This window comes from Pleurodeles waltl, chromosome 12 (genome assembly GCF_031143425.1).
Source record: "Pleurodeles waltl isolate 20211129_DDA chromosome 12, aPleWal1.hap1.20221129, whole genome shotgun sequence".
Lineage (NCBI taxonomy): Eukaryota > Metazoa > Chordata > Amphibia > Caudata > Salamandridae > Pleurodeles > Pleurodeles waltl.
Genome location: NC_090451.1, coordinates 587,900,960 through 587,927,033, shown reverse-complemented (window position 1 = coordinate 587,927,033; position 26,074 = coordinate 587,900,960). Strand labels below are relative to the sequence as shown.

The 26,074-nt window shown below is 42.6% G+C and overlaps 1 protein-coding gene across 5 annotated transcripts in view; it reads right to left on the bottom strand.

The window, feature by feature from the left end:
- Positions 1-26,074, bottom strand: part of LOC138268266 (uncharacterized) — a 237,814-nt gene that overhangs the window by 17,118 nt on the left and 194,622 nt on the right. For all 5 annotated transcript variants that reach the window (XM_069217751.1, XM_069217749.1, XM_069217752.1 and 2 more), the window contains one exon: positions 11,425-12,093. In XM_069217751.1, the coding sequence (XP_069073852.1) occupies positions 11,425-12,093 (669 nt within the window). The remainder of the gene's footprint in view (positions 1-11,424; positions 12,094-26,074) is intronic.

Genomic DNA, 26,074 nt, shown 5'->3' with positions numbered 1-26,074 from the left:
TGGGAGCCTCTCTAATTAGATAAGGAAATGGGCTGGAAGGGGAGAGTAGGGAAACGTTAGCCAAACTTGGGTTGGGTTAGCCAGACCTGAACCTCCAGGAGAGATTTTCTACATTTTTAGTTTTGTTGAGATGTGCATTCTGGGACAGAAATATGCCACACTTCCCAGGAGGTGGTCATCAAAGAGGGTGCCAACTAAATCCCATTGGTTGGGGATGCCCACCCTCCATTGCCAGCCCAGATTGAGGAATAAATATGGAAGAGCTGCCCAGAAACTGCCTGGAAATATCAAGAGAAGAAGCACTTCCCTGCTGAATCCCTGGACTGCACCAAAAGAGGACTGCACTCACAAGGACTGCACCTGCTGCACACACTGTACTTCACGAAAGAGGGCTTTGCCTTGCTTCAAAAGATTAAGAAGCGGACTCTCTGAAAGAAACAGGTAAGGAAGAGCTTCAAGACATCACCTGCATCAACTCCATCAAACCAAGCCCAGCTGACCAGCTTCACCTGGACTTTAAAGAATCTGATCAAGTGCATTATAGGAATTGTAGTCCCAAACCTCCAAGAGGCAAATCAGATCTTCTGGACCCTTGGGTCGTGTTGTGGACTGCCAAAGACCCAATAGAAACATCTGGGGAAGGACTGAATTGCCAGACCCTTGGACTGCGCAAGAGAGGACTGCACTCACAAGGACTACGACAGATGCAGTCACAAGGCTTCACAACAAAAGGACTTTGGGTGTCTTAAAGGATAAGGAGTGGACTACCTGATCATCAACAAATAGAAAAGTGCAGGAAGGTCTACCTGCAACATCAACAACAAGGACAACTCCAGCTGACAAGCTTCACCTGGATTTAACATGGAGTGACCAGGCACATAGAGGGAGTTGTAGTCCCAGACCCCAAGAGGAAAACCAAAGATTCTGAATCCTTGGCTGGTGCTGTGGACCTTTTTCCTGCATCAATAAACACTTCTGGAAGTAAGTGTAAAATTGTTACATTGTGGGCAGCCTGAACTCTTGACTGTAGGGCAATCTTTTTTAATCCATTGAGCTCTTTTTACTTCTAATCACTAGTTTTACTTTTAATGTTTAAAAATTCCTATCTCTGGTTCCCTACATTGGATTTTGGTCATTGAGGTATCATTTTAATCATAAAAAAAATTCTTTTAACTAAATTAGTGTTGGAATTTTATTGGGTGTTGCGTCTTATTTATTGTATTGGTGTTTTTAAAAGCTTTACACACCTGTCTCCTAAGTTAAGCCTGTCTGCTCGCAGTCAAGCTACCAAGGGCTGAACAAGAATAGTTTATTGAGAGCTTGACTGGACCTCATTTGTGATTGTGGTAATATTACTAGCTGTAGGTAACTACCTGAGCTTACTAATAAATCACTTTCCAACATCCGGTTTCAGTGGCTTGCTGACAAGATTTATGGTCATAAATACATTTCCTCAGCACTATTTTAATAACAGTTAATTTTGATTCTCATGTTTCTCTCATCTCAGTATGGATGAAAAAGTATGTAGTGATGGTGTTTTGCAGTCATTTGTGTAAGACTCTCAGACTGCAGTTTGTTATCAAGCCTTCCTTCTGCAGAGCCACACCAATTATCAGGAAAGCTCATTATCAAAAAGAACTTGTCCCAAAACACCTCTCAGCTATCATGGACGGAGAGCGTGACTATCTACAAAAGATCCTCTTCTACTTCTGCATCACATGCTATCTCGAAGAAAACTTCTGGAATGTTTAAACAGCCAAAAAAAGATGTAGAATTTCCTTTTAAGACACCTTCACCTTTCACTTTAGGGGATATAATGGAGGAAATAGGGCCCTAATGCCTTTTGTCATTGAAACTAAGACTTCAGCATTCTGAAGAAAACTGGTCTCCTCATCACCAACATATTTCTGCCACTGAACTATGGGTCAGAGATGTAGAGGACTCAATTACAAATGTCTCTCACTTGGTAAAAGAAGTCATTCAATTGAAAAGACTCACAGAGGATTTGTAAAATAGGAAACAGAGAAATAACATCAAGCTTTATGAAATACCAGGGAATTCAAAAGGACCTAATATGATCTAATTTTTGCAAAAGGCCATTCCCTCAATCTTTCACCTGAACAACCAAGGACCCATAAGCATTCAAAGAACATATCATATCGGACCCAAACCTACATTATGTCCACATTCAAAACCTAGGGGGGTTATTATTCTCTTTTTTTATAGTTCACTGACTTCATGCTAGTATTGTCAGCAGCCAAACACCTTGGTACCATATAATGGTGAGGAAACAGAGTATACTTTACACAGGATATTTTCGAAGCCACTGTAGCCATAAGAAAACATGAGATGAGCCCTCAGTTAAAATCTATGAACATTAGATATGGTTTGGTTCATCCATGTTTCTTTAAAATTACATATAAAGACAAGCCTTATATTTTTATAGATCCAGACTATTTGCAAGACTTACTTCATCAACATAGCCATAAGGATATGGAGACACTCACAAGTGCTAAAACTTATGTTCCACTCTCCTAGGCTTACCTGTTTTTAACTAACCAACTGCTTTATTCCTTTAGGTTGTGTTCTTCAGGTTTTCCTTTTTGACTCTTTTGCTCTTTTTCCCATTCTGTTTCAGCGTTGGATCGCATGGGATTTCCCCTTGTCTGTCCTCATTATCCCTACGTCAGTCTTGTCCATTAGCATCAATTTTCATTGATAATTTTGTAAGTCCATAGTCCAGTTTCCTTCGTTGTTATGTTCCTGTTTGTGATGGTCCAATTTTGCTTCTTTTTTCCTGGCTTCCTTCCTCATTGCAATGTATCTTTTTCATTGTTTTCTTATAGTGAGTGTATCTTTGTTCCTGTCCTTCCTGAGCCAGGCTTTGTACATATTCAGTAGGTGTCCCATACCCCTTTTATCCTTTGGGATGTTCATATCTGTCATGCTTATTTCATCTGCAATTAAGGAACTTTTTCCTGCACTGCCTCTTCTAGCTTTAATCATCCATCTGTTACCTTTTCTTTAACACTTCACCTTTCCCTTGCTCTCTTCTCTTACTTCGTTGTTCATATTTTCCTTCTCCCCTCCTCTCAGAACCACTATGTATACCTTGTTATACAATATTGTGTTTTTTTCCATGTCTTCCTGCAGAGTGAACTTTGGAGCTACAGCATGGAATGTCAATGGCGTAAAAACCTAATTAAACATTAATGTGTCTTGTCACATTTATCTAGATTAAGAGGGCCTACTTAAAAAAAACTCATCCTACTCCAAAATAAATCGTTATGTTATAAAATTGCTGAGTGGGTGAATTTTTCCCTTCCCCCTCTGTTCTTTGCAAAAATGGAGTGGCTATTCTCTGACATACAAAATGAAATATTACATTTATATGCCAGGGCTGTGACACTGAAGGCCAGTGGATATTAGTTAAGCTTAAGACCGATAATACCCCTTAAACATTATTTAATGTTTACAGCCCCACACATTTGGATCTTGAATTCTGGAAACTAACTTCCCAAAATATCTCATACCATTACTCCAAGATTTTAATATATGAGATGGAGACTGCAGTCAAGTTTTGGACCCTTTTCTAGATTGTCACTTTTCTACCAAGTTCTGCCCTGATAAAGCTCATAAACCCTTCCAATGCACTATATCTCATTATTCCTTGTCTGAATCTTGGAGAATTTTCAACCCGGATACTAAGTCCTTCTACTCTGCTCTCATCACTCTAAAACCAGGATTGATTACATTTTCTGAAGTAAAAGTTAGAAATTGGTAAATTCTGATCTCAGATCATGCCCCACTTCAACAGACCTTGAAATTCTCATTGACCGTAATTGTAAATCGTGCTGGAGGTTTAATAATGTATTACTCTCCGATGAAAGGTTCCTTGCTTCATATGAAACGTTTGTACCTGAATTGTTTGAACAAAGTGATACTGGAGACATTCTGTTTTATTTTGTATGGGACACCTCTAAAGCAACATCTATAGGCTTTATCATCAATTATGTCTCCTCTAAAGAAAACTCAGGGAAAGAAAATCCACTGTTATTTTACCTCATATTAAACATCTTGAACATAACTATTATACATCTAAAAATTATACAGTGTACCTGGAGGCACTGACTGCAGCCAAAATACAATTAACAAACTATCTACTGAGAAAGCTTGTGGCACGCTCCTTAAAGTTAATGCTAGATTTTACGGTGTGAAAAATAGAGCAGATGCTCTGCCTACTAACTACCTAAAATGTAAAAAAGTCTAAACTACTGTCAAGTCCATTACCAATGCTTCAGGAACCAAATTGTTTAATGATGCAGATATAGCAGCTTGCTCTGCAGAATATTACGAACAATTATATGCTCACAAAACAAATCCCCCTGAAGAACTTATAAACTCCTACTTTTCAAATGTCAAACCCCAGAATTTCACTACTCTTGCTACTTCTTTTCTTGAATTTGCCTTAACAATAGGCGAACTACAATTTAAATGTTTGCCGAAAGATAAGGCGCCTGGTTCTGACGGCTTCACTGTTGAATTTTATCTCCAATTATTTGATTTATTCTTCCCTAAGCTACTTAAGCAAATCAAGTATTGTCTTTCTTGAAATCCTTCTTTTGGTTCTTTCTCAGAGGTGATAACATACATTATTCCAAAAAAAGATCGCGACTTGAACCTAGGTAAAAATTCATCCTAGCTCTTTAATTAACTTTGGTTGCAAGAGTTGTCCTAAGGCCATTGTTCCTTCGATTAATTGATCTTATTCCTGACCTTACCACTGGAGAACAATTTGTTTTTGTTAAATACAAGTTAAATACATGAAGATAGTGGATAACTTGCATACCTTCCTAAATATTATTAGTAAACCAAATAAACTAATTTCCTCTCTTGCTGCGCTAACAATTGATGTGGAGAAAGCCTTTTATACAGTTTATTGGCAGTTTTTCATAAAGGCCCTGGGAAGGCATGCTTTTGGTCTCTGATTTTTACAACTAATTTCCTCACTTTATTCATTGCCTCTTTTCACCATCATGGTAAGCAGAATACAATCTCCTTACTTCCCCTCTTAACAGCGTCGCTAAGTAAGGCTACTGCTTAGTTCAGTTATTATTTATTCTCGCATTGGAACCCTTTTTACATCAATTAACAACATCAAACACCCTTTATGGCTTTAAAATTAAAGACAGACATATTAAACACACTGTATATGCCGATGACATTCTTCTCTTCCTGTCACAACCTGACTCCTTCCTCCGAACGTTTTTTGACGAGTTGCAATTGTATTCTGAGGAGTCAGGTTCTAAGCTTAATATTGTTAAATCAAACGTTTTGCCTTTAAATAAATATTGCATCAAGGATCCCTTTGTCACGGCAGGCTAGATTGGAATCCTATTAAGTTTAAGGGTCTAGGTATTTTTTTTATACCAATAATACTAGAGACATGTTAAGGATCAATACTGATAGTATGATTTCAACTACAGCTGGTTGACTATTTCTCTTTTGTTGGGGTCATTTGGATACCATAAAGATGATGCTATTTCCAGTTGTAAATTGCTTTCTTCAGATGTTACCCATAAAGATTATCAAGACGCATTTAATCACTCTGGACAAAGCTATATCTTGGTTCCTATGGAATGGGAAAGTGTCCTGAATTTCACTAGATAGATTAAAACTCCCCAAATCTGCAGGTGGTGTTAACTTTTATGATTTCTTTATCTACCATAAATAAGCTTGGTATTATGCAGGTTCAATATTCCTTTTCCGACTGCCAGTAATATAAATTCCTAATTGTGTTCCTACTCAAACCTTCTCTGATATTTCCTTTCTCCTATACACATATATTTTTCATGTCCCAACCCCCCAGGTTCTGGCTGCAATTAGTCATCTCACATTCTTGCTTAAAAATCAAAACATTCATCATCTCCAATAAGTCTTCATATGACCAATTTCTCGAAAGCCCTATCTAATATAATAAACAGCTCATATTAAATGGGAAACCTCTCATGTGGAGGAGTTTGATTGATAGGGGCCTCAATACTATCTCTCAACTCATTTTCAATAATTGAGTTATTCCTTTTTAATCACTCTCACACTCATATATTCTACCAACTACATTCTTTTTTTTTTTTTTAAACATTATTTAAGGTATTTTAATAATGTATAAGCACATACAGTAATACATCAGTGGTAGTCAAATGGTACAGGCAGAAGCACATCCAGTGAATTTAGATACAAGGCAGCAGATCAACACGGATATAGTGAGAGTAAGGTGTAGTACAGTATGAGCAAAACAATAAGGGGTCCTTACTGACCATTGATGGGCCAGAGAGAAGTGTCAGCACAAAGGGGGGACCGCCCATCACCAGTTTTAGAAGGTGCAGGCGACAAGGCTTGAAGTTACGACCTCAGAGAATGCCAAATATCCTTCGGATGAGAAGCTAGTGGCTGAAGGAAGGCGTAGACCTCGCTGTTAGTTTCACAATGGATAAGGTCTCTAATCCAGGCCACCTCAGTTGGGCGAGCCGCGTTGCCCCAATAAAGGGCTAGCTGACGGTTAGCAAGCAGCAGTCCTGTGCCGCAAAGCGGTGAGTGGATTTTGGCAGTGCCTTCATATAACCCAGTAGAGCCTGGAGTGGATCAGGGGTAAGTTCCTGCTCCGTCATGTGGGATAGTGTAGAGTAAATGTTGTTCCAGTATGCAGAGGCAACGGGGTATGCCCAGGTCATATGGAAGAAGTCTGCTTGGTCAGCATTACATTTGAGACATTGGTGGAACCGTATAGGGTCCAGATGGGAAAGGGCAGACGAAGTGGTGTATGCACGGTGTATAAATTAAAAATGTAAAAGTATGTGTCTGTAGTTGCTTGATACTAATCTGACCTTTGTGCAGAAGTAACAAAATATTTTGTCTGACAGGGCGTGACCCAGTTCCATCTCCCAGGCAACTCTTGACTTTTCGTGCCCGATGGGTCTGAGTAGCAAAGACGTGTGGTATAAGCGAGAGATTAAATGAGCATTGTCTGGTGCCGTAATGGTAATGGATAGTGGGGGAAATTTTCTTGGCTCAGTTGGGTGGGTAGGCACTGCGGAGCGTAATGTGCCATGTAGCCTATGCAGAATGAACCTGTCAAGTGCAGAAGTGTGACATCCCTCTGTCACGTCTGTGGCCGAGCGGAGTCCGGAGTGTATGAGCAAATCACAAACAGTGTGCAAGTGTAAGGAAGCAAGGGTGCATTGAGTCAGCAGCTCACAAGTAAGCGGAGCCACATATTGTTGAATAAGGAATGTGTGGGGAGTAGAGGGTATCAAAGTCTAGATAAGGAAATAGTTTAATCCATGCCCAACCGGTTGTTGGGAGAGGTTGTGTATCCGAAGGGGTTCTGGGCAGCCCTTGGGGAGCAGCGCAGTAAGTGGAATCGAGGGGGACTGTGCTCGCTCTGGTTTGACATATTGAATTCTACTGTCAGGATGGTACCAGTAGTAGGCAAAATGGGCCTGGGCAATCAAGTAATAAAAATAGAGGTCTGGGACCCCAAAGCCCCCTCGCCCAACGAAAGTGTCAATGTAGACCAGGGCACGCAGGGTTGTCTGCCGACCCAAACCAACTGTGTGAGAATGCTGCGTAGCTTATTAAAAAAGTGTTGGGCAGAGCAATGGGACTATTAAAAAACAAGTACAGGAAGCAAGGATGAAACATGATCTTTATAATGACAACCCTCCCGGCAAGGGACAAGGGCAATGTAATCCAATGCTCCACCTGTGTAGCACTCCTGTCAATCCCTAGGCCATACTTCAGACGAATTACATCGTCATTCCCATGCAGATGTATGCCAAGATACCTCTTTGAATCATCCCTCCAGATAGAGGGATATGCAAGGCAACAGGGCCTAGTGGCATCCATGAGGAACAACTTCGACTTATTCCAATTGATGGACAAGCCTGAAAAAAACTGAAACGTTTAATCACCTCTTCAATCAGTGGAGTTAGGTTATCAATCGGGTCCCTGGCAAACAACAGCATATCATCCACATACAGGGAAGCGAGTAGAGGGCCAGGGTGGTACTGGAGCCCTTGATGTAGATGCCGTTCCTGAAACCAACGCACCAAAGGGTCGATGCAAATGATAAATAAAGAAGGGAGGGCAGGCATCCCTAGCAGGTGCTACGAGATGGGGGAATGCGTCAGACAACACCCCGTTCACCTGGATCCAGGCGGAGGGGGATGCATAAAGGAGTGCTTTCATGTTACGGAAACTGTACAGCGCACCCAACTTGCGCAGAACGGCATGGAGAAAGGGCCACTCAAGAGAGTCAAACACCTTTTCTGCATCAAGCAGAACGGCAGCAGCTTGAAGTTCTGGAGATATCTGATTTAGGACAGCAAAAACTGTAAGCAAGGTGATGGAAGTGGAATGGTGCTATACAAATCATGATTGCATGGGGCAACTACACTTTCCATAAGTAAGGACAGACGCGTAGCAAGAACTTTAGCGAGAATCTTATTACCATGGTTTTAAGTAATGACAAAGACCGTATGAGGAGCAATGTTGGGGGCATTTCCCAGGCTTGAAGAGGAGCACGAACACCGCCTCTCGCATGGAAAGGGGGGAGCATGCCCCATTCAAGGGATTCCGCGTAGACCTCGAGTAGGTGGGGAACGAGTACTGCCTTGTAAACCCTTAGAAGGTCCCCGTGAAGCCATCAGAGCCTGGGTCCTTCGTAGCACCAAGGGAGTCAATAGCCTGGGAGACCTCCTCGGAGGTAATGGGTGAGGCGAGGAACTGCTGTTGGCCAGTCTCCAGCCACACCATAGCCACCTCAGCAAAGTCACTGCGAGTTTGGTGGTGGTTGCAGCCAAATGCGTCCAGCATAGAGGTCGGTAGCTGAACTTGAAAGTGGAGAGGATGCCAGGACTGTCTGTAGACATCCCTTCGGACTCCGTCTGGAGAGAAGTACCATAAGAGGATTGAAGTGAAGGACGAAGTATGCACATGAGGTACAGCACCATGCGATCAGCACCTTCACAAAAGCCCTGCAGTAAAACAGATCTCCGAGGGGAAATAGACAATGAGGGGGTCGTTATAGCTTCTGGTCAAGTGCTTGCAACTCGCTCTCAATTCAAGTAAGTTCTCCAAGGATAGAACAGAGTAATCCAGCATGCTTGGCAATGCACTCTCCCCTAATGTAAGCCTTAAAGGCATTCCAGAGTGTTGCATATTTAGGAACTGTACCCGCATTCAAAGAAAAATATTCTACAATAACTTTGGGGACTTCTGAGTAGAATACTTTGTACAGAAGGGCCTAGGAAGGGAAGTGCCACGCGTGGGTTGGAGGAAGCTGGGTTGGGACACGCAGATTAGCTATCAATGGGGATTGGTCAGAAAAGCAGCTAGGGTTGCATACCAATGATTAATGTGGAACCATACTTTGTGGGGGCTAGAAAAATAAGTGTAAACTGTCAAAGAAGGGTTGCGGGTGCGCCACACATCAATGAACTGAAAAGCGTTCAATAAGCCACGTAGTGCTTAATGGAGCGGGGTTTAGTAACCCAGGAAAAACCAGTGGTGTCAAGTTGTGTATTGCAAGTGAAATTTAAATCACCACCCAGCAGAATATATGCCTTCAAATCAAGGAAAAATTCCAGAGAGTCGATATTAGGCGCACAAACATTGACTAGAAGAATATAGACACCAGCCAGGGACCCACGCACTATTACGTAGCGTCCCTCTGAGTCAGCAAATGATGCATAGCATACAAAAGGTAGACTCTTATGGACTAGAATACACCACCCCGCACTCCCCCCTCTGGAATGGGAACTGTAATTGGTGAAATACTGATTCCCCCCAAAAGGTGAGAGCTGTTGAGGGTGACAGGTGAGTTTCCTGCATGAAAGCAAGTTTGACAAAGTGCCTATTAAAATAGGGGAGGACCAGCTTGACTTTCCTGGGATTGTTTATCCCCCTGATGTTCCATGTGGGGCAAACAATACTATGAGCAGGGACACCCATGAAATGGTGCGGCATATGTATGGCAATTAATCAGTGAGTGTATTGTAGGGACTGTGGTGTGCTTCACTGCATGTGCATATGTCAAAAGAAAAACAAAAAAGTCAACAAGATAAAGAACATAAATAAACTGCTATCCCCCCTATCCACACCAGAGGACCCAAAACTCCCCAGTGAAAGCCCCAACCTCAACTATAACATAATAAACCAGGAAAAGGCGTACACCTAGGGGAGTTAGCAACGCTCCGAAAAGGACCCTTAAATCGCCATATGTAAAAGTAATGAACTAGCAACATTCGGTGCAATTCCGTCGATGATAACAATGGATAAGAGTGTGGCAGATCCAGAAAAGTCATCAGCTCAGGCGGGCCACTTTCAATGGCAGATTGGGGAGCAGGTCCATTTACAAAGTGTCACCAATGACGTCCAGTGCCAAGCACCTCACCCTATTAGGGGCCACGGGAGGTAGCGGTCTTGTCAAGTTTTCGCTGTTCAAGGAAGACTGAGGCCTCCACTGGGGTGTTAAAACATGAGGTTTGCCATTAACTTCAATGGGCAAACGGGCAGGGTAGAGCATCCCACATCGCAGACCGGCTCGTTGCAATAGGCTCTTCACTTCAGAATATTTTTGTCGAGCTGCTTAGACAAGCGGAGTAAAGTCTAGGTACTGCAGGAGCGACATGCCCTGAAACTGCAGCGGGGCTTCATCACGGGCTCTGCAGAGCGCAGTATCGCGATCGCACTAGTTCAAAATCTATTCAATAATTGGGTGCAGGGGAGCATCAGGGATGAGACGAGGTCCCAAGGAGCAGTGCGCTCTCTCTAAAGCAAACGAGGAAGTGAAGGAGTTTCTGCCAAACACCTCTACAAGGAGACGCACAACAAAAGTGCTCATGGGCCCCGTGTTTGTGGATTTCGCCACTCTAGTGATTTGGCTATTATTGCGTCGTGAGCAGGCCTTTAAGTTAGCATTCTTCGCCGCAACCGCCTTCAACAGTCGCTCGACCCTCTCCTCGCGCCAGGTGAGTGCCGTTGCAGTGTCCTCAATGTCCGACACCCACTGTTCAGCGGTGCTCAGCCTGGAGGAGCGGTCGTCAAGGCGCTCTTGCATTCCATCCAGCCTCGCCGTAAGACTATCAAAGCGAGCGTCTGTAGCCTTGAAGACCGTCCTCGACTCCGCCGTTATGACCACAGTCCCCTCTAGGTCGGAGCAGAGCGGGCACCCTCTAATTAAGAACTACTGATACAAAGCGCGAGTAACATTTCCATATTATCTGGTAAATATGACATAGTATTGGATAAAAGCGCCCAATGTATAAATACTTCAATTATGTTTACATGGCAATAACTAAAACAGCATAACAAAACTTAGAAATGTGCATTATTAAACAGCATTAGCAACAGGTTTCACAATACCTCTCAATTCATACATGCGTGGTCCACGATCATGCTCCACCGGCATCCCTTGGTTATTCTTGGGAAAACGAGTCTTTCTGGCAGAAACATACTTGTGGCCTTTGGCATCAATGGCAATTAAGAATTCGTCCTTATTGAACTCCCGCAGCTTCTCTCTCCCTCTGCTGCACAGATGAAGCATCACATCGATGAAGACCTTATGCTGGAGACCAGCTGGGGTATTGATGTCACAGCTGTAGTACAGTTTTTTGAAGTCTTCTTTGGTTAAGGGTTCTTTGTGCTGAACATCAGCCCAGCCTTCACTTTTCATCCTGGCAAACATTGCGGCCATAGTGGTGTTTGCATCCCGGAATGCTGGATCATGAATGATGTCAAAGCCTTTTAACTGGGCAAAATGCCTTTGGAGGCCATATCGGAAGGAGGTAATTGATTTCTTCGCATAGTAGTCCCCATTTGGTTTACGCATTCCAGAATAAAACATACAAAGAAGGCGATTCAACTGGTTCTTACTGTACTGCTCCACTTGTCTTAAATCTAGGTGGCGAGCACTGAGGTAATATTTAAATATCGCCAAAGAGGTTTTGATGAGTATTTGGGTGTTTTTTGCATCCTCCGTGGGAGGCTGTTCTTTTCCAAGCTTCATTGATAAGCTTGTTCCTGGCATTGTTCCTTGAAGGAAAGGAATAAGAGCAGGACAGTAAGAGTGAGCAAATCAGAAGTCGTTGCATAATCTGGTTAAACCTGAATTGAACACAATTGAGAGAATTACTGGAAGAGCAAAGATCTAGCTACTACTATTCACATAGTAGACAAATGTAAATACAACTGTTTGCATTAGCACACTGTTTTTGAGCAACAAGTCAAACTCTAAAATATGGATTGGAATGGAGTTAACAGAAGAGTCAGCAGAACTGGCTTTTACGTTGTGGCACAAGCAAACAAAGCATGCCAAAGTGCAAATTTGTGCATGCATTAGCTTATCCATGTGAAACCTGGTGAACTACCAACTGAACCTTCGTTTGACACAGAAACAAAAGAAGAACTATATTTAAGGCGTCTTTGTCTTGACTATAGCTCTGTTTCCTGGTTCTTATGTGAAATGAATATCGATGCAAGGAAGCTTTCCTTACAGTCCTGCTTTCATTTTGGGGACACAGATAAAAAGGATGATTAAGCGAAAAACATCAAGAAGGATTTCTTTATGTATACAATTCATGAACGACAAACAGTTAAATGCACGATCATTGAGTTTACTTGTCAGATGTAAAACAGTTGCTTATGAATTGCAACAGGTGGAAGGATATTACCACATAGCCAATAGCATGTGATGAGCGAGACATTATATTGTGGGACACAGCCAAAGCACACTCTAGGTATATGCTGAAGTGTTAGTAATAATGGGTCATAAACACAGCAGCACTATAAATGCAGACCTAAACATAGCACACAAAATGCCAGTCTTTAAAATTAATCCTTTTTTCCCCCACAACCAGAATACACGTGGTAGCTTCTTATAACAGGCCATATATTATTAATTTTTAGAACTAAAACGTTATCTCAATTGTTTCGAAGTTCTGATGGTTGGAACGTGCTAACATCTGGGTCCTTAGAAGTGTGGTTAATAGAGGGGGTGTTATGAGGTGAAGTATGAATCCTGCTTACCTGGGAAGTAGGAATTTTGCCATTCTGAGGACTAGTTCCCCTGTCCAACTTTGTTTCATTCTTGCTTCTCTATATGCCTATCCCCAGTCACAGACTTGCTTGCATAACTGGTTTCAGAAGAGAATATAGTACGGCTGTACTTTCATGGCAGTGTTCCCTGGACCTATAGCAATACATCCCCAATCTTATTCTGTTTAAATATCTCCTAGTAGGAGTGTGTGGCCATGATGGTGGCATGAGCAAATATCTTCGACCTTCAGTTCGATCCTATCCGGAAATCTTCAGAAGGTTAAGCTGCCTCCCACATTTAGGAAAGGCTTGATAAGTGTAGTTGCTACTGTATGCTGGTGAAAAGAGTGGCCTTGTGAGAAGACAGGAGAACAGTGAGCTATGGATGGTCGCCACAAAGAAAGAAGAAGATGGGAGTCACTGCAAAGTAGACAGAGGAGTGGAGCTGGCCGCCAGCGAGGGATGTCGCTTGGCCCAGCTATTGTGCAGATCAGGATGCCTATTACAGAGAGGGGTAGACCAATGATGGCTGATTCCAGCACAAATACTGCACCTTCAAAGGCAGATCCTTGATGGTGAATAGTGCCGGCAAGCAGAAGTCTACACACTGCACAGGAGATGAGTGAAGGATTCCTGGTGAGCAGGTGGGGTAGGCCCACACTTAAGGGCAATGACATGCTGTTAATAAAGAAAAGAAACCTAATGAGGACCTCAATGAATTGAGGGCTTCTGTGTACCAAGATAATGAAATGCAAAATAAGGGCTGGTTGTCTGATCCTGTACACTTGAGGGCCCCCAAATTTGAAAGAGAAGGATTATTTTACTTACCCTGTAAGCATCTGTTTGTGGCATGTAGTGCTGTAGATTCACATGCTGTGCATACTCCTGCCGTCTAGTGTTGGGTCAACGGCAGCTCGTTTGAGGTAGGGCATGATAACTGTAGAGAGTGTCCCCCCCCTTGTTTTTGTAGATATAAGATGGCTGTTGTGTTGTCCATGCAGACTAATTAAATTTTGCCAGTTCGGTGGACTTGAAAAGCCTTCAATGGCAGATGAATGGTTGGAAGCTTCAGAAAGTTGATGTGACAGTTTGTTGTCTGGAGTCCCAAAGCCCCTTGATTGTGAGGTTTTGGAACCCAGCACCCCACTCTGTGAGGATTGAGTCCACTGTAAGAATGATCTGGGGAACAGGGTCGAGAAACAGCTGTCCCTTTGGTTTTGTATGTTCCACCACTACAGAGAGTGATGAGTGCGGCTGTCTATCAAAACAAGATCTTGTAATTGACCCTGGAACTTAGACCATTGGCGCTTCAGACATTCCTGCAGTAGATGCATGTGTTGTCTCACATAAGGCACTATTTTACTGCAAGTTGCCATCATTCCTAAGAGTCGTTGTACTGTTGTGACTGTTATACGTTGTTTGTTGTGATGTTTTGAACACTGACTGAATTCAGGTAAGCCAGCCCTAGTTGTGTGTTAAGATAGCTCCCAAATATAGTTGAACTTGTGAGGGTTGTAAATGTCACTTCTGTATATTGATTGTGAAACCCAGTTAATGAAGAAGGTGAAGAGTGGCTTGTGTGTGCTCATGGCATAATATTAACATACTGGCTTTTGATAAGCCAGTCGTCAAGATATGGGAAGACATGGACAGTCTGTCTGAGCAGATGTGCTGCAACTACTGCCAGACACTTGGTGAAAACATGAGGTGCAGCAGTAACTCCGAATGGAATCACCTTGAACTAGTAATGTTTTCCTTGTATTACATCCTGAGATATTTGCAGTGAGCTGGGTGAATGGGGATGTGAAAGTAAGCATCTTTGAGGTCTAGTGCAGATATAAAATCTCCTTGCTGTAACAAAGGGAGCACATCCTGTAGGTTTATCATATGAAACTTCTCCGACAGGATGTATTGATTGAGAGGTCTGAGATCTAGAATAGGCCAAACAGAGCTGTCTTTTTTTGGGAATAAAGAAGTATAGTGAGTAGACCCCTGTCCCTTGTTGGTAAGGAGGGACAGGCTCTATAGCTCCTTTGTGAAGCAGAACTTGTACTTCCTGCTTTAGCAGTTCTAGATGATCTATGGAAGGTTTGTGTTTCTTTGGTGGTATGTTTGGAGTGTTTTGATGAGTTCCAGGCAATAACCATGTTGGATAATGTCCAACACCCACTGACCTGTTGGTTTGTTTTTCCAAGCTGGGAAAAATTGTTGAAGACATCCCTGAGCAGGCGTTAAATGGTCAGTGTTTGTACAATCCTGTAAATAAATGTGGCAATGGCCTTAGTAACAGCGACAGATAGAGACCACACCAGGGCCTGGAAAAATCTACTCGACCACTTGCATTTGCAAGTTTTATTTTATGAGGTCGAGCTATTTTTAGATTCCACTCAAGCTATTTTTAGATTCCACTGGACCCTTCTGGGGAGTGGACAAAGAATAGGTGTTCTGTTCAGTCAGAAACTGAATTAGCAATTAAGATACCTTTAAATCGTATTTTTGTCACATTTGCTCTCCTTCAGAGACAGTGCTCAAATGTCAGTTTGTCGTCTTACAATGGAAATACTTTTCCTTGTGGCTGCAGAGTTCCAGGATTTTGTAAGGTGAACTGTCTGACCTATGTGAAGTGAAAGGCTTTTGGTATCAGCTTTTTCCTAACACACAACATTTATATAACCAAGTCAACTTTACAAAAATTTCAAAATATATTTCAGTAGCAGTAAAAGACCATTTTTTGTACTTCTGTGTGATGAAAAAAATATTTGAATAGGATGAAAAAAATCAGAACACTTTACTTGGTGATGTGCAAATGATAAATGTTTTCTGAAACCCAATTTTAACAGATTACTGTTAATACATTTTATAGTTTTATCTTAAACCTACAAGTTAGTGGGAAGGTTTTTGGACATTTCTCGGAAATGTACTGTCTGTAGATGACAGTGTGCTACAACATCATGCTTTATTATATTTATTACAAGTGAGTGTTTAAACATAAACTGAGAAACACTCCTTCCCCGATGGCAAAGCTATTAGTATACTAAGAGGCAAGTCATGCATGGATCACGTGTACCCTACATGTGTGCTGGATTTGTTATACATGGAGCAAACGTTTAGTGTATTTAATCAACCAAAAGGGGATTTTTTTTATGCTAGAAATGCTGAACTCACTTATTTGAAGGTACAATCATATGTGAGAATGAAGAAAAAGGCAACTGTAAAATACAATATTTGCCTAGGATTGCACAATTTGAGACCTGTTTCCGGGTCAAGTACATTACAGTTAGATCGCGTAGATTTTTCAAGCTACTCGAGCTGCAGGTTTAGTAACATTTTAATGATTTTTCAAGGTCTGCACACTAAGGATCGTTTTAGGATTTTTCATCTTTAAATGTGAACATATTTTCTATTTTTTGTAAAAATAAAAATACATGCACTAACGTTATGCAAATATGCAGCCTATTGGGTAAAAATCTGCAGCCAGTGTTTTTTGTAAAAATAAAAATACATGCACTAACGTTATGCAGATATGCAGCCTATTGGGTAAGAATCTGCCAGCCAGTGTGCAGCTCTTGAGGGGCGGACAGTACTGGCCCTCAGAGAATGGGGCACCCAACATGGTGAGTGGCAAAAAAAAAACACACCTGTGAAGGAGCATCTGCTAGGACTGCGACATGAGCACCCCTCCAACAGACTCAAGTGAGCTTCATGGCACCTTCTCAGCTGTCGATGACAAAGCAATCAAGAGCGTGTGAGGCCATAGTTGTATTCCTGATAAAGTGGCACCATTCACCCGGGGAAAATATGGGCTACAAAACATGTGGTATCCTGTTGGCCATACTGGGGGTACAAAAAAAAAGTGACTTACCTTTTATAACATCTTTTTGTGGAAAATGTATCTACCTACAGAATGCTTACCTTTTGAATATCCCCAGGCGACAGGCAGTATCCAAAAACGTTTGTCTTAGTTCTTTTTTGCCTGTGGTTAACACCAACTCCATCTTGGAACTGCAAGCAGCGTAGGTGTGACATCACTGAAGACAAATAGTGCCTCCCCGGAAAACTGATTTAAGTTCCTCATCCATTTTCTCTAAACCCTAAGAGGCAGAGGGGAGGGAGCAGCAGATCGAGTACAAATATGAGATGCGACAAACTAAGTTGTACCCTTATTAGTATCAGAATCTATGACCATCCTTCAGAACTGACAGTACGTCAGAATCGGTGAGGATTCTATAGGTAAGCAGTATATTCATCAGAAAAATCGTTATGAAGGGGAATTACTTTTTTTTCAAATTAAAACTTCACCTGCAGATTCCTCATCTTTTGCATACATACATGGCAGTGCTTCTTCCCAGGTGGTGGGTCTGAAGCAGTGGTCAGACAAGAAAATCCTGCAGCACTATACAATTGAAATAGCCATCCCCTCTAACTTCTAAATCTAAACAATAGTGCTATGCAGAAGTGTGATGAGAAGCCCATGTCGCCGTATAACAAAACTCCCACACGAGGACAACCCAGCAAGTGTTGAGGTTAAAGACTTTGATCTGGTGAATGAGAACAGATTACCACCATTGGTTCTTTCTTAGGAACCGTACCCCATATTTTAATGTATAGTACAATCCAGCATCATAAGGTCCTCTTCTGGACTTCATTGCCCTTTCTGAAGACTACATATCCAATATAAAAACTAATCTCACTTGCTCAATTGATGTAAAAACTGACTGCCCTACCGGGATCCAGTTGATGCTATGTTTGCAAAGGACACCATTACCAGTGATCTCTGAGCGCTACTCTAAGTGGAAGTGTTGTCTTAGACAGACATACCCTCCTTAATTTCTGTAAAAGTGTGTTAAACACTCAGGTGTTGAACTGATTTCGATTTTGTGTTAAACATTTTTCAGCGCATCATCTAGAAGGGAATGAATTCCAGAGTTTTGCAGTACTAGCAACGCCCTATAATCCTAGATCAATTACATTTACGAACCATCAGCAAAATAGCTGAAAAGGAGTGGAGAGTAATCATGGGACCTTAAGATTGAAGGATACTTCGATTAAAGGCTGTGGCATCGCCAGGCCATGATTTGTGTACAATGCAAATAGCTTTGAAGTGTATGTGCCGTCTTATAGAAAATCGGTGACGGTTTTGAGTGCGGGTTTAGCATGGTTGAAGCGCAGCTCAGCTACCACTTATTTAGCCATTATAACTTGGACCTCCTGCAGTTTATAGAGCAATGCTACCGAAAGCTCAAAATAAAGCAAGTTTGCATACTCTCAAGTGTGAACCTACAAGTGCTAACATCCATGAGTATGCTCATGAAGGAAAGGTAGGATAAAATGTTTCTTCCAATTTTGATGAGATACATACAGGAAGTAACTCCTATCGACATTTAGGCAGCCAATCAGAAGTGATTGTCCGTCCTTACTCCTAAACTCTTAACAAATTTGACAGGTGGGGTAATGCTCCTATCTCTGCAGCCCAATAAGAGTCGAGCCATAAATCATTTCAACCATTGACAAGCTTTTAGAGCATTCAGTTCTAGTTTGTTGCTACCCATCTTTTTCCAGATGAATACATAATTTGTTGAAATGCAAGATTCAAGTTGTGAGGAGCCTTTGTTCTCTAGCTAAAGTAAAGACTGGGTGTCATCAGCATAAATAAATGATCTGACACTTCTCCACATTGAGGATTTAGTCAAAGGAATCACATCTCTCTGCAAATGTGGGGACACTGACAACACCTGAGGAACCCCGGAGGTTACACCATTTTTTCTGATGCGTAATTCCTGAATTTAGACTCTGGGAATGGCCCGATAACAACAAGAGAACCCTTAGGCAGGCCAGTCCACCAAAGCTGGAAGCTTTGACTGAAGACCGTCTAGAAGGATGGAACGATAGACCATGCTGAAGCCAAAAGGTTTTGCAGGTTCAGGATACTGATACAGGCTATAACCATTTCCCATCTTAGCTTGTCGTTAATGGACAATCGCACCACTTCAATACTTTGAGCTGACCGGAATCTAGACTGGGTATCAACTAGGTCCTTCTTTTCTCAAAGGTGATTTCAGTTATTTGCCAACATATTCTTCAAGGACCTTGGCTGCGAATAGGAGCATATTTTTCACTATTGAAGCATAGGCCCCTGGCTCATTCAGTAGTAGATTAACTATTGCATGTTATGACAACAGAACAGTGCTATTTTTCAATCACGCATTAAGTAGTGTTAAGAAGATCCCATATCACCTGTCTAAGCTGCATAAAGACCATTACTTAGCTGGGGTTTAACAGTGATCCGGAAACAGTCACTTCAAGTGATTTAATAGAGTGCACAGGCAAAAAAACACATGGTGAGAGAAATATCAATAGCGGATAAGATTGTGTTTGAAGGAGGGAATTCATGTTCTTCAATCTCCTACCTCAAAGTCTTAATTGTATGGAAAAAGCAGGCACTGAATTGATCACACAGCTCTTGCGCAAGCATAATGTATAACTGTAAATCGGTACCATCAGAAAGATGGCTTACTATCTGAAAAACTGTTTTATGAATGATTGTAGTGTATGTATAAATTGGTTAGAAAATAAATTCTGTCTGCACTTGAAGGATTACATTTTTTCACTTAATATGTATCCTTAACGTTAGTAGACAGTAATGCTCTCCAGTCATGTCCAGCATGTTGCAATTTTGTCTTAGCTACCTTAATTTTCCGAGTAAATTAAGAGCTGCTTTTATTGAGCACACTTAAGTTGCGACTCAGATGTGATGGTCTAAAGTTGAAGAGAGAAAATTATTTGAAGCCTCTCTACCTCCCTCGTGGGACGGGGTGAATGAAGAAAGTTGGGAAGAATAACTGATTACCCCAGATGGAAGGTGGTCGCCACCTTTGGCAGGAAAGCTGCATTAGTTCTTAAAACCAGTTTGTATTGGAAAACATTTGAAAAGTGGGTAGAGACACAGAACTTGCAGCTCGTGCTCCCCAAAGTGATGACCCCAAGAAAAAGTTTGTTAGGTCAATAAATGTAACTGACAACTGTGTAGGGATTCAAAATGGGCCCACACCAAAAAAGTCAAGAATACATTCAGATTCCTTTGGAGCATAACGAAGGGTGTAGCAAACAAATGTGGACTCTTCAGAATTCTGACCACAGTCAGGGTCTTGAACAAAGATGGCTGGTGGGAAAGGCTGATATATAAAGAGAGAGCAGTGATGGAGCCTCTGATGGTGCCTACTGCGCAACCTTGCTGGGCCAACAAGGAGACAAATTGCAACATATCAGATAAGTGTCCTGTTAATAGGTCTACGTTTTGATCTGCAAACCATGCAACATAACAGTTCCATTTTCCTAACTAGGTAGATTTTGTGGAAGGTGAACAAGCTGACATATTGATCTTCACCACTTCCATTGGTAAGTGAAAGGAGCTCAGGTGTCCCCGCTCCATATCCAAGCATGAAGGTGGCGGCTATAGAGGCTGAATTGAAGAACCTTCCCTTCTAACTAAAAGCGGAGATCTGCTCTGAGAGGTAGCTGGAGAATTCTACATTGGCAGACTTGTAGGAGGTTTGCATACCATACTCTTCTTAAGCAGTTCAGCATGATTAGAATGACAGCTCCCTCAATATCAAGATATTAGAGGTATGGCAAAAAGAAAAGTAAAGAGGAAAATTATGAGACAACCGCAATACAACCCTCAAGGCTCTCTGCAACAAGAACTGGAGTACTGAGATCTGTGGGCAGTGCACATTCTCATGAGTGGCAAAGAGGTACCCCTGAGGGCTGCCCCACCGGGTGAAGATGTCTTGAACAACAACATCTCAGTGGAGATGCCACTCATGGTTGGCAAGATGATGCTGATTCAGGTTGTTGGCTCTGACATTCAGACAGCCAGCCAGAAGGTCGGAAACCAGCCAGATCCCATGTGCCTGTGCGCACGACTAGAGTCTCAGAGCTTTTTTTCAGAGATGATACCCCACACCTCTCTGCATGTTGACATACCACATTATTGTGTTGTCTGTCAAGATCAGGACAGGTTGGATGCAAAGGAAGGGCAGGAAGGCTTGCAGAGCCATATGAATTGCCCTGGCAGTTCCTGATCTTCAGTTCAGCCAGATGTGCACACCACCATCAGGTGGTTGAGTCCACTCCTGTGGTCACAGCCTGTGTTGGGAAAATGAAAATCCACCCCCTACTCCAGGCCAGGTTGTCCTCTACTGAACCCCCCCCCCCAGCACAAGTCCATAGCAATGTCTCAGGAGATTCTGATGGTGTCTGACAGACTGCACTATGTTGGAATTATGGCACCGCAAGGCACCACTGCACAGCTCTCAAGCACCAACATGCATGTAAGGCAAGTGGAATGCAAGACACCAGCCAACTTAGCAGTCATAGAGCCATAAGGTTTGGAACACAAGCTACTGCCCGAAACGTCAGCATCAGATCCTGAAAGTCTTAGATCCTTTAGGAACGAGGAAAGATAGGAGAGATGAGGTGTTCATTTCTACCCCTACACAAAAAGAGGCACTAAGAGGGCTCTAGCTAGGACTTGAATAGGTAGAGGGAAAACCCCAAGTCAAACGGCATGACTTTTAAGTGACCCAGTAGCAGATGAAGTGAGACCACCTTGACCTGTCAATTATTGAGGACTGGGAAGACTGCAATCCCTGACCTCCACAGTGACCGCCATCAACTTCACAAAGACCGGAGGGGCTGATGTTAGTCTGAACAGGAGGCCCACAAACTGGTAGTGGTGGCCCACAAACTGGTAGATGTTGGACCCTACCATGAAGGTAGGTCCCATCAGCACTCTGTGCTTTCGGCAGAGTCCTCCTCATGAGCCTGAGCTTGCCAAAACAACTCCACTTAAGGAGACTTCCTTGGCTGCACTGCAGGTGCCTGTCTCAAATCTTCTTCTGAGCCCTTACCCCGCCCCGCTTCTTGGCTCCTGGGATAACACTAACTCTACTTCCATTCCTAGCACCCATTCCACTTTACCACAAGTGGGAATAACACAAGATTATCTACAGTAGTTCCGAAAGCAGAGAAAGGAAGAGTGTGCATTCTCTGAAATGGCTTCCTCTCCGGTCTTCACAAACTCCAAAAGGATGTAGGTGAACTCAGGGACACAGCTGTGAATTTAGAAGCACTGGTGGATGAGCAGTTGGAGGACTAAGATAATATAAGCAACACACTCCTGGACCAGGAAGAACAATATGGCAATTGGTTGATGAAGGATTTAGAAAACAGGTTGTGGCAAAACAACATCAGTATTCAAGACATGCCCTGCAATGCAGAGGACCAAAATATACAAGACTATGTTCAAGACATCCTACATCATAACTGCAACTGACCCACTGATCTGCTGCCCCGCTTAGATAGTGCACATAAAGTGATTTGGGCAGACATGCCATTTAAAGTGGACTTCTATTAGAGACTCTCCAAAATGACCCTGATTGCTCTCAGAAGCCATGGTGGAACATACTGAGAGTGGGTTACTACAATGACAACCACAGCTTCATGGTGGGGAGAAGAAGGGTTATTTGCTCTGTTAGGGATATAATTTTTTATCTTACAAAGTTTATAGGTTACTTTGAGAATTATAAGGGAAGACTGGGTTTGTGGACGGGAGAACATGGACACAAGAGGTTTATGATATTTGAGACATTGAGGGGATAGGTCAGACTTCAACAGGCACCCTTAGCGGTCTTAAGATATAGTAAAAAAAAAAAAAAAAAAAAAATAGTAAACCAAGTAGCTGGCCTTAACCCACAAATTCTGAGGTCACATTGTTCTCTTCCAGGACATAAGTTTACTTAAGGGCTACCCTAAATTCTACTCAAGGCAGTTCTCCAGAAGTTCTTCTTGAGAAATGTAAACATAGCTGGGTAGCAATACTTCAAAGACAAGGTTTTGAAGTAGAAGTCTGACAAAGCCAGGAGAGCTCCAGTCAGAGTAGTTAAGGTGGTCCAAACACCTATACTATAGCAGCACTGTATGCCCAAAACACCAACTGTCTGATGTCTAGGGAAGGTATGGTTCTTTTAGCTTCAGCATACAAGGTCTGGGTGTATTTAACATGCCACCTGGCACTCCCTGCCTCTAAAATGGCATGTCCTTTATAAGACAGGGAGAACGCTACAAACAACTGTTGCATTTTATGCAAAGGTGTGGTCCTGCCAATGTAATACATGAGAGCACACTTCATATCATGCATGTAGACTGCTAGTTGAGCTACTGAGTCAGGTTTTGGGAAGAGGACTGTAGCAACGTAGCATGTACGTGTTTTGGGTCTAACGGCTTCTCTGAGTATGCCCATATACACCTGCAGCAAACCAAGGTATCCAGTCTCTATGGCTTAAGGAGTCAAATCGCTAGGTTAAGCTGCCTGGTGCCTCGGTGCCTGACCTGGCAGGGATCACAAGTGAGAATTCTAGCCTGTTGGGGAGCTTCTGGTGTGGGACAATGAACATCTCAAGGAGGATGGAGAACCATGATTGTTTGTTCCACATTGGAGCCACCAGGATGAGTGTGAGGGATGTTTGTCTGAGCTTCCAGACCACGTATGGAGTCAGTGGGATAGTTGAAAAAGTAGATAAAGATCCCTGACCAATTCATCCACAGAGCTTTGCCAATGGACTAGTAGTGTTGAAACCTGACAGTGAAGTTTTGGCATTTGGAGTTTTCTGCCATGGACAACAGATCTATGTCTGGGTTGCCCCAGCCGCAGAAGTAAGGAAGCAGGACTTGTGGATCGGGGACACACTTGTGGCCATGTTGCTGCATCCTGCTGAGCAGGTCAGCAAAGTTGTTGCACACACCTGGTAGGTACTTGCCAGTAAATTAACCTGGTGACGGATGTCCCAGCTCCAAATCTGTTGGGTGAAGGTTGACAGGGAAGATGAATGAGTGCCTCCTTGCTTCTGAAGACAGAACATGGCAGTCACGTTGTCAGTATGCACCCTTGAATCTGAAGGAGAAATGCTGAGAGCTAGTTGCCTAGCTTAGAGCTTCAAGTGGTTGATGTGGAGACACCGTAGGCCACAGACTTTGGACTGTCTTGTTGTTTAACTGTGCCCTTTAGCGTCCATTAGGTGCATCCGTGGTGATGGTCACTTGAAGAACAGGGTCTGCCAATAGCCTGCCCTATAACAAATTGTTGCTATTTCACCATTATGGGGAAAGATGGGCGATAGACCTTACCAACTCTGGTTCCTCCATTTGACCCTCCGCTTGTGACCATTGGCTTGAGAGGCATTCCTGAAGCAGGTGCATAGGCAGCCTGGTGTGGGACACTATAGCAAAGAAATGCTAAGAGACACATAGCAGTGAAAACTGAAAGGTGACTGAGTGGCTGAAAAAGATGCTCTTCCAACTACAGAATTGAGGACTAGGAAGGGTTGGACTTGGAGTGGTTCAAAGTGGGACTTTGTGGCATTTTCTGTGAACCCTAAGCTATGAAGGAAGGAATCTGTGGCCTGGGTGTGAGACAGACATTCTTGATTGCTTACACTCTTGATCAGCCAATCATTGAGGAAGGAGAACACATTGATTACCTTCTTCTGTAAGTGAGTGGCCTCCAATGCTAAGCACCGTGTGAAGACCGTTGGGGTTGTGGTGACTCCAAAGGGCAACACTTTGAATTGGTAATGTTGATCACTTACCATGAAGGAGAGCTAGCACCAATGTGCTAGATGTATTGGGATGTGAAAGTAGGTGCCCTTCAGGTCGAGAGTGGCCATGAAGTTGCCTTGCTGCACTAGGGAGGTGAAATCCTACGGTACCACTTGGATAGAACTATGTTAGCATTGTTTTTCTCTTTGTGTATTAGAGTATCAATACCAATGTATTAGAACAATTTATATTTTTACATCTTTATTATCATAAATTGTTTTAGCTTTATTATGTTATTTGGATTAGCCTTTATTGATGTGCTGTTTCACTTGTAAATAAGACACGTTTTTTTCATTCGCACAGTTTAGTGTGTATTTGGTATGCTTGATTTAGGTGCTTCGTATGTCCCCTCTTTTTTTGATATAATGTATATTTTTCATGATTGTATTATTTTTGAATAATAAAATATTTGTATCTTTAAAATAATTTCATATCAATTATGTAATAGGATTACTCTATCTGTGACTAAGTGCCTAAGTATAGTAGCCTGATATCATGAGTATACAACTGGTCAGCAATATATAGTTATTATCATTTAAAACCATAGTGTTGGTTCATGAAGATGATGGTATCTTCATGCTTATTTGAGCAGCTCTTATAGTAGTTTTTTTTTTCTACATAGGTGAAATCCTGATATCTGACCAAGTGTAAATGCTCTGACAGGATGTATCTATTGAGAAGATGGAGGTTGAGTATTAGTCCGAGGGATTCATCCTTCTTGAGGATGAGGAAGTATAGTCAACAGACATCCTGGCCCTAGCATTGCGGGGGCAAATACTCTTATGTCCTCTCCCCTTTAACAGGAGTACCTAAACCTCCTCTTGGAGGAGTGTGTGAGACGATCAGGGCTGAGGGTGTTAGTGGCGGGGGGATGTTTGGTGGGGTGTCAAGAAGCTCCAGATGCTCCAGGCAGTAATTGTTCTCAACCGTGGACAAGATCCACAGGTGAGAGGTGGTTTCCTCCCAAAAGGGAAGAAATCCCTTAAGTCTTTCCCCAAAGGGCGTTGTGTGATTAAGGGATGTGTCGCAAGTCAGTTTTTGGCTCTCTTACTGTGTGTGTGTGTGTGTGTGTGGGGGGGGGGTGTCATCTGCCTCTGCCCTTAGTCCTGTGAAAGAGCCCCTGATAGAATGTCTGCCATCCTGCTGATCTGTTGCTGTCTCTTGTAGGACTGGAAGGGTTCTGGGGGAAGTGGCTTTTGAGACCCTGTGGACTCTTGTCTCTGAAAGGAGCCCTTGCCGAAGGGAGAAGATCCTGTAAGGCATACATTGACTTGGTGGTTTCTCTATCCTTTTGGATTTTTTGAAGGGTATTTGGACAAAATAT